The 13,535-nt window shown below is 36.2% G+C and overlaps 1 protein-coding gene across 1 annotated transcript in view; it reads left to right on the top strand.

Annotated features, from left to right (window-relative positions):
* LOC106869968 (pre-mRNA-splicing regulator WTAP) overlaps window positions 1-13,535 on the top strand; it is a 245,984-nt gene that overhangs the window by 222,619 nt on the left and 9,830 nt on the right. Inside the window, exon 7 of the mRNA XM_052974843.1 lies at window positions 6,782-6,936. Coding sequence (XP_052830803.1) covers window positions 6,782-6,936 — 155 coding nt within the window. The remainder of the gene's footprint in view (window positions 1-6,781; window positions 6,937-13,535) is intronic.

The raw sequence follows: 13,535 nt of genomic DNA, 5'->3' as shown, positions 1-13,535 counted from the left end.
CAAAGAATATAAGTAGCGATCGTGATACACACCATAAAGAAATGATCAAGCTCAATAACGATCTCTTAAGCAACAACTATCCCAAAAGTATACTATCCACTCCAATTATGAAGAAGAGAGAGGATGAGGCCAATAAACTGTCCACAGTCTGTCTACTCTATGTGAAAGGCCTCTCCCCAAAAAGATACAAAAGATATGCAGTCCATATGACATCAGGACAGTATTCAAGAATAATACAACACTTTGCAAATATCTCCTTCGAGTAAAACCACCAATAGAAGAGAATATGACCAAAAACTGTGTGTACTCCATTCCATGCAGCTGTGGTAGGTTATACAAAGGCGAAACATGCCACCCCCTCAAAATAATGGTAGATGAACATTGCAAAGGTGTGACATGAGGAGATATTGATAAATTGGGTAAAGCTGATCATGTATGGAAAAATGGAGACCACATCCCCCTGTGGGATGAAGTTAAAACAATAGACAGAGAACACCACTGGAAAATACGAAAACTAAATGAAGCAGCACATATGCTAGAACACAACAACCTCCTAAGCAGACTGAGTGCAGATATGAACAGCATATGGGAACCGGTATTAAGGAAGGATAGGAGAATATTAAATTTATAAGCCCTAAAATTTACTCCATAATTGCCCATGGGCATATGACGTAGTGGTTAAGAGTGCAGGCTACTAACCCCAAGATTCCAAGTTAGATTCCAAGCAGTGACCTGAACAACAATAATAATAATAATAACATCGAAAAATACCTTAGGAAAGAGAACCCAGGTTCGAAATTTCCCCAAGACACTTGAAGAGGGCTGGAGGGTATATCAGCCGAAACATTGTGCTCACAATAAACAAGATGAGGACAAATATCCGTCAAATGTAAATAATGTACATAATACCTCTTCTCTTAAATATAGAACTGTATACCACACTTCAATTAATATCTACTCACTTGGATACTATAATTTAAAGTTCCTGACATGAAGCTTTGCTCACTCTGTGTGTGTGTGTGTGTGTGTGTGTGTGTGTGTGTGTGTGTGTGTGTGTGTGTGTGTGTGTGTGTGTGTGTGTGTGTGTGTGCGCGCGCGCGCGTGTGAATACACTCAAATAATCTAGTTTGTCAACAAAGAAGATGGTACTCAATAGTTCATGACAAACAAAGTGAAAATGTGTGAGAGACTGTGTTGTAAATCAGTATCACATCAGTGCAAATATCTTTTTTTCTCTCCATCTCACTGCAAATATTGAAAATGTGAGTGAGGCAGAAGTAACTCCCTTAAACCAAACATTATGTTCAGTATCCATGCATAAAGGCTCTCTCTCTCTCTCTCCCCCTCTTTCTTTTACACACACATACAGACAACTTGCTGCTTCCAAATGGGATTTTGTGACTGTTATTCAGAATATTAATTAATGTCATTGAATATGTCTAAATTTCTCAGGGTAATTTAGAATTAAGCGAAACTCAATGTTGATAATTACTCTGTAAATGAGATAGCAAACTGTATTAACAGTTGTATTGTCAGCAGTCATACTGTAATATCACTTTCCATATTGTGTAATATTTGTAGATATATTGTAATATCACTATAGTATATATCAGTAGATATACTATAATATCACTATGTGTATTGTACTATTTATTAGCACATAAGGGTACTTTTTTTTATTACTTGTAAGCAGTCAATCCAATTGTAAATAACCATTATATTGTAGAGGCATAGGATATCATAGACATGAGATAAGCCTTGCTTGTTGACAATCATTAGGCTGATGGAACATAGCTAGGACATAAAATATGGATCATGGTATAGTTTAGGATGAGATGACTATCTTTTACTAAATTTCAGGACTTCAGTAAAATTATTATTGCAATCATCATCATTACTACAAAAATATTTCTCATTATGGACACCAATTAATTGTTGTCATTTAGAACATTAGATAGTATTTAGATATAAATTTTCTGTCAAGTACTTTGAAGTACTTTCAATGTTAGTTTAATTTTTCATTGTTTTCTGTTGAACTGAGATAGAGGAAATAATTTGTTACTAATTGTAATCCTAGAATAATACCTTCTGGCTAAAATACATGGTCAACATACTGAGGTGATTTGTGTTGTGTGCTTATATGTGTATGTATGTGTGTGTTAGTATATGTATACATTTTTTAGTTTGAGGATTTTGGCCACACAGCATATACAAGTCATACTGCTTCAACAATACCTAACTTTTGATGAACAAGGGAGTGTGATGCCACTGCTCTCAATTGCATTTCTTATTGTGATGTTGGTTTCTCTGGTGTCACAGATAATAGGTTATCCAGGTGTTTTTTGAATACATCTCCATTTCTCAGTTTCTTTCGCAAAATATTGTAAAGCTGTGGGTTTTCGAACCCTAGACTGTTGCAGTATATGATCCTGATTTTCCATAGGAGGGTGGGACCTTAAGGACTATGAAGTGACATCCAGTTCAGCAATTAGTATCGCTCTCAATACCAAAGTTTGGCATGCACCTTTCATGGGTCTTCCATGTATAGATAATTGCATATCTTTCCAGTAAGTAGAATTTTAATGCTTTCCAATCACTTCCAATAGCTTTGCTATTACATCAAGACAGTCTTCTTTGTGAAGCATTGTTGGATTGTTTCTAGATCTGCTCTTAGTTTAATACAGTTAGGTGACCTTAGTTGTGAGCAGCAGCTTTGGTGACCAAAGACAAATGTTTTCCACAAAAGCAGCATGGTTTCCTGCTCAATTATATTTATATATGGCAAAAAGGAGACTAGATGATGATGAGGATGTGTGTGTGTGCATATATGTATAAATATATCTACATATATTTATAGGTATCAACAGAAATTTATATCATCATCATCACTATCATTTGACATTCATATTTCTTACTTATACAGGTTAAACAGAATTTGTTGAGGCAGATTTTCTAGGGCTAGATGCCCTTCTTTTTGTCAATCCTCACTTGTTTTGAAGCAAGGTAATATTTTCTCATAGCTAGATATGCTTTTCATAGAAGACTAGAAATGAATAATCTTGCCTGTCTGTTGATCATGCTCATTACAACTATCACATGGTGTATAGACAAGTGTACATACAAATACACATAAACATGCACACACACACACACACACACACACACGTGTGTGTGTGTGTTTGCATATACCCTTGTGTGTGTGTGAGTTTAAAGGGATATATTATCTGGACGGATACCGTGATAGCTAACTCTCAGTTATGTTGCAGGATATGGTTAACGATATCAATTCGTAGTTAATGTCTATGACTACTAGGAGTTGTCACTCATGCTGTAAATTTCTCTGATGGGTAATACCATGTTTGCTTCACTGGATGGTAATATTATCTGGATAGATAGATAGATTGATTGATTGATTCATTCATTGATTCTGTCTGCCAAATCCACTTACGACTTTGGTCAGCCCAGGACTATTGTAGAAGACACCTGTTTTATACACAGGGTATTTGGGCTCAATTTGGTAATACTTTATGTTTCTCTTTTTCAAGAACAGCTTGATGTATTGGTGATCAGTCAACAGTATTGGACAGCATAAAGATTAAAATTGTAGTTGAGAAAAAGTTAGCTGATATGGAGGACTGGAAACCATCTGAATATTGGAAAAGCGTTACCTGTATCATGATGATTCACACTGATTATCAAAGTGCCGACATCATGACTGCTGCTCAATGCTCTGTGAACATTGTAAAGGCTGTAAGATATGACATGGACAGCTGTAATGAGGACTGCAAAGCCATGATCAGCAGGAAGGGACACAATGGGTGTTTTGATTGCACCTGGATGCCAGAATTTATCCAACAACTGCAGGACAAGGTGATGGAAAATCCAGTGAAGGAAATTTGGGCTTTGGTGAGAGGAATGGGTGTTGGAGTAGCTTCCATGAATCAACTGGCTTTGAATGAAGACTTTTGCTACCACTTGTACAAGAGACACAAGGGACAAATTCTGACAGTCAAGGTCCTGGAGAACCACTTGACAAAAGCAAAGAAGCTCCTGAACAAGCTAAGGTATTCTGTTAAGCCAGGTATAATTTGGTTCTTCTCAGATGAAAAGAACATCTGCAGGACAAATTGCACAACACTCAGAACAGCAGGTGACTTGCCTACAATCCATGTGATGTTCCACATATGAAAACCAAGTTACTCCAAGCTGTGATAGTCTTTGGCAGTGTCTCCAATGAAGGTGATGCCATGCCACCTCAGATCTTTGAATAGGGCCTTAGGCCCAATTCAGATGGCTATGTGAAGCTGCTGGAGACTGGTCAAACTCTGGCTGGAGAGGGTTGCTGCTAGAAGACCATATGTGTGGCAGCAGGATATAGCTCCCTGCCATACTTCAAGACAGAGTAGAAAATGGTTACCAGAGAATTTTTATGACTTCACCAGCCTCAATTTCTGGCCTCCTAATTCCCCCATGGATTACTATGTGCAGGGCACAGCTAAAAAACATCAATTTCTGCCTGAAACACCAAGGCCAAGCTTGTGGTCAAGATCAAGGAGGTGTTTAAAAGATGTTCCCAGGAACACAGAAGCACATGCACCAAGTTCTGGAGCTGTCTCAAGATCATGGTGGAAGCTGAGGGCAGCTACTTTGAATAAACTGCTTTCTCCCAGCCATAATTGAGTTGATACTTTTTTTTATATTTTAAAATACTTTGTGTTTGTATGGGATATTATGTTTTCTTTTTATTTTATGTAAACTGCCCAATTTAGCTCAAACACCCTGTATATGTGTATAGGCACAATCATTGATGCGTGGTTAAGAAGTTTGCTTCTCAACAACTTGGTTTTAGGTTCATCTCACTGAGTGGCACCTTGGGCAGTGTCTTCTACTATAGTCCCAGGTTGACCAAAGCCTTGTGAGTGGATTTGGTAGGCAGAAACTGAAAGAAGTATGCTGTATATATATTTGTGTGTGTTTGTATCTTTGTGTCTCTTTGTCATGACATCATTGTGTATTTGTTGTAAATGAATGTCATTCATCATCATCATCATCATCATCATAATCATCACTTTAACATGCAATTTTCTACCCGTGCATAGGCATAGGTTGGATAGAGTTTACTGGGGCAGATTTTCAATAGCTGGATGCTCTTCCTAATTCCCAATATTCTGTGAATACATGCCTGACTGTGGGGAAATATTACCTTACTTGGAAACAAGTAAGGATTGGTGATAGGAAGGGCATATGGACATGGAAAACCTGTTTCAACAAATCCCATCTCACATATGCAAGCATGAAAAAGTGGATGTTAAATAATGATGATGATACATATCCACATATGAATTGTAGAGTGATTTAAATATCCATATACATATATATCATCATCGTTTAACATCCTTCTTCCATGTAGGACAGGAGCTGGCCAGATAGAAAACTACCCAAGCTTACTGTGTCTGTTTTGGCAGGGTTTTTATGGCTGGATGCCCTTCCTAACACCAACTGCTTCAAGAGTGGACTGAGTGCTTTTTTACATGGCACTAGCACAGACGGGGTCAATTTTGGCATGATTTTCACAGCTGGATGCCCTTCTGAATGCCAACCATTTTACAGTGTGGACTGGATGCTTTTAATGTGGCACCAGCACTGGCATGGTCACCAAATTGTAAGACAAGGAATTCTGAGAGGGGTGGGGGCATTGGATAAGGGATCTTGTGTCAGATGATGAAAGGTGACAGAGGCAGAAACAGGTGTCTTGCTATAGAGGAAGGGGCATTGGAGGAGGTGATCTTGTATCAGATGATAAAAGGTTAGAATGTGACAGAGAGAAATGCATGTGTGTGTGTATGACTATTTAAGACGCTCTAGAATTCATGTGTATATTTGAAGGTTAGGCTGTGTGTGTTGACCAAATGATCTTATGGTCCTGAGTTTGATTTTTATGTTGCTTCAGTCTACTTAGCTAAAAATAAGTACTTGCTGATTACCTGTGCAGCTCTGTCACTCATCAGCTGTTACATTCTGGACAATCTACTGCTTCAAGGTTAGCAAGACTGAAATGATAACAATCTGCATGCAACTACATAGGCACCTAAAGAGATTAGCAAAAGCATTGGTATGTTGCTGTCAAGTCATACTTTGCAAGTGATGGCTATGCTTTTTTGTATGTCTGTATGCTTCTAGTGGCAAGTGTTATTCACTGAGTATAAAAACAGTATGAAAATAGATTCAACCTTCACTTGACAACTCAGATTTCATTATTTTTTCCCTGTTTTTGCTTCAAAATAAATGATATTTCAAATTGAACCATATCCTATGCAGTGTTCCTTCTAAGCTTGGTGCTTGTGCATACGCACGCCTGTTTTACAAGTGGGAAAGAAAAAAATGTATGCACACAAATTTTCCAAGATGAAATCAAATTCTTTTTAATTGAATTTGAGTAATGGTTGTGTATCAAAAAATTAGAGGACATATGATTCAACATCAGTTTTTATTAGTTTCTAGTTGCAGCAAGCATCTTGTGTCAGTTGGTCTTTTCTACTGATTCTCTTAAAACCAACTTATAGAATGTATCAAATTTAGTTTATGTACTTAAACATAATTCCAGAATATACTTTTTATTTAATATTTCAGTCTTTATTCTATTAATGGTAATTGTTGTTGTGATGCCTTCACTGATACAAACACTGTAAACTTATGATAACAAAATAGAATGATTGATTCACTAAATATCTACTTGTGTCTATACTGATTCATTTAAAAAAAATTTTTTTATCAATTTCAGTCAGACTGGGAAAAGACTGATGGCTAAGTGTCGTATGTTGCTGCAAGAAAATGAGGATTTGGGGAAACTTATCGCATCTGGCAGGACAGCAAAGCTTGAGGGAGAAATAGCCCTGGAGAAGACACTTGTTCAAGAAATGAAGAAGAACCAGGCCGGTTAGTTCATCTGCTATTGTAAAATTGCATCTTTGTTTACTATTTAATATTTTTATAACATAACTTTTGGTGAGGAACTAATTGGCTATATACAAAAGGGGGTATTTCTTATACTGAGTGGAAGAATTGGTATCAGCTGATGTTTCAGAAACTTTTTGCAGCTAACATCACAATGACATTATTGTTATACCAGTGAACAGGCAAGAAACATGGATAGTCACAATAATTACTTGTTAAATTTTAATATAGGTAGCAGTAGGTGTGAGTATTGGTGTATTTGTCTATTGATGTACAGTCAGTGTTTAGAGACGTTACTTTTAGACTTGCTATCATATTGGCATTCTTTTATCTGTGTGTATATGTGTATATACTTGCATATATGTGTATGAATGTATGTTTGACTGTGTGCACATATGTTAACCTGTTCATATATAGTGTGTTTATGCTTGCTTGTATATATGTTTGTCCCTGTATATGTATATGTTTACCTCTGTATGTATGTGTTTTATGTTCATTTATTAATTTTACATTTTCTTAATGCTATCAAGGGTTAAACAAATATATTATTGAAGTATTGGTTTATAGCTAGCTACCCTTCCTGTCAATAAACCTTTCTTGTTTTTCAAGTAAGTGATCTTTTATTTCATGTCATTGAAAGCATGAAGTGAGCAATTTGTTGACAGAAGTAACAACAGCAACACCATTTGTAATTTATGACTTTCATAGAATGTAAATGTAAACACACACAAACATATAATTATCATCCTCAGTTAATGTCTACATTCCATAATGGCATGGGCTGGATAGCTTGACAAGAGATGGCAAGCCAGAGAACTGTGTCAATCTCCAGTGTCTGTTTTGGCGTCTTTTTGAAAGTTGGATACTGTTCCTAATACCAGCCACTTTATGGAGTGTTCTTAATACATTTTTTGTAGCACTGGTATTAGTCTCTAAGTAACTTGCAAGAAAAGATCTCCCTAGCTGAATGTAAGTACATTATTGAGGGAGGTGGTTTTATGTCAGGTGTAGAGAGGTAAAGTGTGATAAAAAGATAAGAACAGGTGTTTTGCTGTAGAGGAGATACAAGATACATGGCTACCCCAGCAGGAATGGGAGAAAGCATGGTGGAGATGAGGTATTAGAGTATAAGGTCCAAGAAGTAAGATCAAGAGAAAATAGATACAGAGAGTCAAAGATGGCTGGGTGAACAGGTTTGTGGGAGAGTGAAAGATTGTGTCATGTAGTTAGAGACAGGGATAAAGGTAAATACAGTCAGTCAATGGTGAAAATGGCTGGAAGTGTGAGCAGTGGTGAATCTTGATTTGGGGGTAGTTTAATGTGTGTGCGCACATGCGTGTGTATATTTGCATATATATGTATGCATGTGTGTGTGTGTATATATGTGTATATATATATATATATATATATATATATATATATATATATATATATATATATGATGCAGCATAAAAATAATCCTTTTGCTTGTCCAGCAGTCCCTATTAAGACATAAGCAGAGATAAAAGTTTTTGTTGCATTTTCCGAGACTAGTCCTAAGCTCAAGTATTCTGTCACATACTCTGTCCACCTTGGTCACTTTATCCATCCATTTCTTTGCTAAAAATATGCCTGCATTTGGGACCAGATTTAAACTATGGGGAGCCCAGGGGTCTTCAAATTCAGTGCCCCCCCCCCTTATACACAAGAATTAAAATCTTGGAAAACTAGCCAATTATAATTCAAAATTCATGTATTACATGTTAGCAGAGAATGTCACTTTATAGATACACTTTTTAAAATTGAAACTTTTTCTCACACATCCACTTTTGTGGATGTGTGAAGGAGAGAAGAGCAGGGTAAGATATTTTTCTCTGATGCAAGTTACAAATGTTTCAGAATGTAGAATAGGATAAAATGACAGAAAAGTACAAAAAAGAAAAGTATATCATTTTAGTGATTGTTAGTGTTCTAAAGGCACAATGAGTGTGTGTGTGTGTGTGTGTGTGTGTATGTGTGAGAGAGAGGCGGGGGACAAACATTCAAAAGAGGTGGATTTAAAAAATTTGTTTTAAAAGAGCTTCTCTTCATTGTTTTGCAAGGGAAAATCCTGACATAAATGGAAAATTCCAATGTATATGACAGCTATTCCAAATGTATGCTTTTCCAGTTTCCTGTAAGGAGTAGTGGGGCACAATGAGTAATATTTACTGCATTTTTCACCTTGAGAAAAAAATTTTTTTTCACATGTTCGCTATCAAACAAAAACTACATCAGCCAAACAAATGATCTCTAAATGCATTAAAAACACTGTAACATATTTAGAGTACTATTTCAGAAAATCATCTCTGTTCTCTTTGAGCATATAAAAGGCAAATTTAGTTGGGGCAAAATGAGTGAGACACAATTAAGTAAATGCCCCTTCAATTCTCCAGAATTGCATTTGAAAAAAAAACTCATACACATCAATATCGATTGCTAGACACCACAAAGATCAGAAATTCAACAAAGATTTCAAATATCTAGATCAAATGAAAGAGAATCATGGAAAAATGGCATATGAAATTAACGAAACTCAACATAAAATATTTTCTATAGTCTCTTCACAATCTGTGGGAATGGCTCTCAGCAGAATTCTGGTTTAAGCACCTCATAACCATTTTTTAATTTTTTGAAATATTCAGAAACTTTTTGCGAATTTACGTGCTACAAAAGGGAATTCATATGACTGAAAAAATATTTTTTGGTTTTTCAAAATTTAAAAATGTTACCATCTAGTATTGTTACTACTTATATCTTGTTTAGAGATTTTAGAACTAGCTACTTCTCTCATTGTGAGATCAGTGGTTGTCTGCCACTTCTCTGTTTATATATTGTGAGTAGGGACTATTAACTGCCATCTCTAGCTGGCAGGTATCCAAAGACCATGGTCTACTGCACTTGCCAAGCTGGAAGGGAATGATTTGCTCCCTTACTCACAGCATATCAGACACAGGTTGTGCGTTGTTAACCAGATGGAAAAGATATTTTCCTGGGGTTAAAATGTAGTAACACAGTTTTGTATAGTACAGCCATGTTATAGTGGTAAAAAAATGTTACCATCTAGTATTGTATCTACTTATATCTCATTTAGAGATTTTAGAACTAGCTACTTTACTCATTAAAAAAATTTTAATTTTTTGATTTTTAAAAAAAATCAGTTTAAAATACAGACAGTCCAAATTTTTTGCTTAAATCTCAGCAATAGATCATTGAATGTGTTTATGGGAAGAAAGATACTGAAAAACATCAATACATCAGAGTGACAAACAAAGAGGGTAGCAGATGGTTGTGAGATGTGCTAAAAATAACAACTAAATAACTCTTAAATCACACACAAAAATTTATTTTGGTTTCTTTCATAGTCATATGAATATCTGTGTGTAGAATGTGAATTCAGAAAAAATTTACCTGGTTCTCTTCCTGATACATTGATGCACCATGTTCGTTAAGGAGAAGAAATTATTAAAATTAGTCATTACTCATTTTGCTCCAACTTTGCCTTTTTTTTTTTTTTTTTTTTTTTTTTTTGAACATTGAAAATTATCAAATTGGATATTAATATGGGAAAAATTGATGTGTAGTGCAACAGAAAAGAATATTGCTTGTTAAACACCAAAAAATATGTAGATATTTTATTAACATTTTCATTTACATATCTGACTATGTTTCAAACTCTCTCTACTGCAACAACATCTATGGTGACCAATGTTTACTCCCAAAGATGATACAACAGTACAAAATGGTGATGCAATATTTGCAATGTAATGGTTTCAAACAGGTAGTGAGAAATTAAGAAATTGGTAATTGGATGAAATGCTTAGCGGTATTTCGTCTGCCGTTACGTTCTGAGTTCAAATTCCGCCGAGGTCGACTTTGCCGTTCATCCTTTCAGAGTTGATAAATTAAGTACCAGTTACGCACTGGGGTCGATGTAATCGACTTAATCCCTTTGTCTGTCCTTGTTTGTCCTCTCTATGTTTAGCCCCTTGTGGGCAATAAAGAAATAAAAAATACTGAACCAAAAAAAAGATAAAGATTCAATTTAATGAAAATCATGTGAACATGAATGCAATAATTCTAAAGCTGAAAAATGCTTTGAGCTGTTGGGAGACATAATTTGATAATTAAAACAAAATTCAAAGTTTAAATTTTCGAACATTCCTTACTTGCCCTTTCCTAAAATAAGACCAGTTTTCAATGCCTCACTGAAATAATGAAGTTTACATGTAGCAATTTTTGTGTGTATGTGAGTGTGTGTGCATGTGTGCCTTTATTTGCCACTGGTCGTTCAAAGGTCATTACTCACTCATGCGTTAAAACAAGGAATTAAACTTCTTTCTTTCAATCTAATTCTTTATCTCTATATACATTCATACATGCTAACACACCCATACATTCATTCATTTTCAAGAGTGGTCGATTTTTCCTTTTCTCTGTCATAGCGACACCAGTCCCCAAAAGGAAGTTGTATGGGAGTAGAAAAAGTTTAGCTACTTTTGGGACTGGTAGCAAATTATTATTTTTTTTTCAATTGTTGTCGCTAAAGTGGAAAAATTTATAGTTATTTATCATTAAAGTGATTCCATTATGTTTTTTCAAGATGTCAAGATGTTTGTAATTTGAAAGACAGCCTCTTTATACAAGATTACTGGAAAGTGGATGGGCCTTCTTGTATTGAGTACACCATATCCTTCGTAGGAAGGGAGCCCATTGTCAAAGGAGGCCTGAGGCAATTGCACCCTTGGCACTCCCATAAATCCAGCCATGCCTGCACTCCCACACTATCACTGTTGCCTTCCCAGAAGATTTTATTCCTCTGTTCTTTGTCTGTGAGGTGTCTGACTTAGAGCTGCCTCCATCTTGCCTCTTGAACAAGGCACACTTCTACATGTCTATGTTCTAGATTTCAACAATCTCACCAGACCTACCTATCAATGTATATACATTGACTGTGGCTGCCCTAAGGATGTGGACTAGATGGTAAAAGTGAGTAGGGAACTGCAGCATAGATTTCAGCAGCTGAAAAAGAAGTTTACAGGAAAGTTTGCCTGTGAGCAAACTGCTCTTGCACATTATCAGCTACACAGATATATTACTACTGTTCAGCTGAACCCCCATTCACTCAGATCCTTAAAAATTGAAGGCCAGGTAAATAAAATAAAAAAATAATAATAGGCTGCATTGGGTGATATCATGTACTTCTAGTAGTAGAAAGGGGATGGAAAAATAGAGATGGGTGTCTGTAAATCTCTGAGTGGCTCAAATAACTTACTATGGAGTGAGAAGATAATGCTTGAAGGCTTTTCTACTTCAGACAATATAATGCTTGAATACATGCATATATTCTGAAAGAAAAACTATATTCTTGGCCTCAAATGAATTATGAGTGAGAAAATGGATTGCAAACACTTATATAAGTACATATTGTGTGGATGTTAATACATTCCAAAGGAAAAAAACTGTACTCCTGGCCTCAGGAAGACACGGGACAAGGTAGTGAAGCATGATCTTCAAACGTTGGGCCTCATGGAGGCACTGATTAGTGATTGAGACCTTTGGCAATATGCCATGCTTGAGAAGACCTGTCAAGCCAAATGAAATCATAGTTGTGGCTGATACCAGTGTCACATAACTGGTACCCATGCAGGTGGCATGTAAAAAGTACCTTTTAAGCATTAGGCCTCACGTAGGCAATGTGGCCAAGGCAGGTGTTGTGTAACTGGCACCTGTGTTGGTGGCACGTATAAGCACCTTTCAAACTTTGGGCCTCACAAAGGCAATGTGGCCGATGCCAGTGTCACGTAACTAGCACCTGTGCCAGTGGCATGTAAAAAGCACCTTTCAAGCGTTGAGCCTCATGGAGGCAATGACAAATGACCGAGACAATTGACAATATGCCATGCTTCAGTAGAAGTCCCATCAAATCAAGTGAAATTCTAGTCATGGCAGATACTAGTATCACGCAACTAGCACTTGTGCCAGTAGCATGTAAAAGCACTCATTACACTCTCAGAGTGGTTAGCATTAAGAAGGGCATCTAGCTGTAGAAACCATGCAAAATCAGACTGGAGTCTGGTGCAGCCCCTCAGCTTGCCAGCCCTGGTCAAACTGTCCAACCTGTGCCAACATGAACAACAGATGTTAAATGTTGATAATGGATTGCATTGGTGAAACATCAAATGGATGTTCTTTCTCTTAAGTATGTAATATTTAAGAGAGGGAAAGAAAGCAGTTAGTATAACTTCAATATTTGTAGATCTCAGTTAGCAAGCAATATATATTTACATGATGGGTTTCTTTCAGTTTCTGTCTACCAAATTCTCTCATAGAGCTTTAGGTGTATGTATATACATATATGCCTTATCTGTGTAGTTTGGTTATATACAGTTCTGTCAGTTCTAGTATTGTTGAAAAGTGAATTGATTTTTCTGTTATTTTATTCAATAATTGAATGCATTTTGCTATTATTTTAAATCATTTTTCTTGTCCTTTTTTCTTCTCTCTCTCTCTCTCTCTTTCTCTCTCTCTCTCTCTCTCTCTCTCTCTCTCTCTCTCTCTCT

The sequence above is a fragment of the Octopus bimaculoides genome, chromosome 19, assembly GCF_001194135.2.
Source record: "Octopus bimaculoides isolate UCB-OBI-ISO-001 chromosome 19, ASM119413v2, whole genome shotgun sequence".
Classification (NCBI taxonomy): domain Eukaryota; kingdom Metazoa; phylum Mollusca; class Cephalopoda; order Octopoda; family Octopodidae; genus Octopus; species Octopus bimaculoides.
The sequence above is the reverse complement of the archived record's forward strand: the minus strand, read 5'-3'. Positions and strand labels throughout refer to the sequence as shown.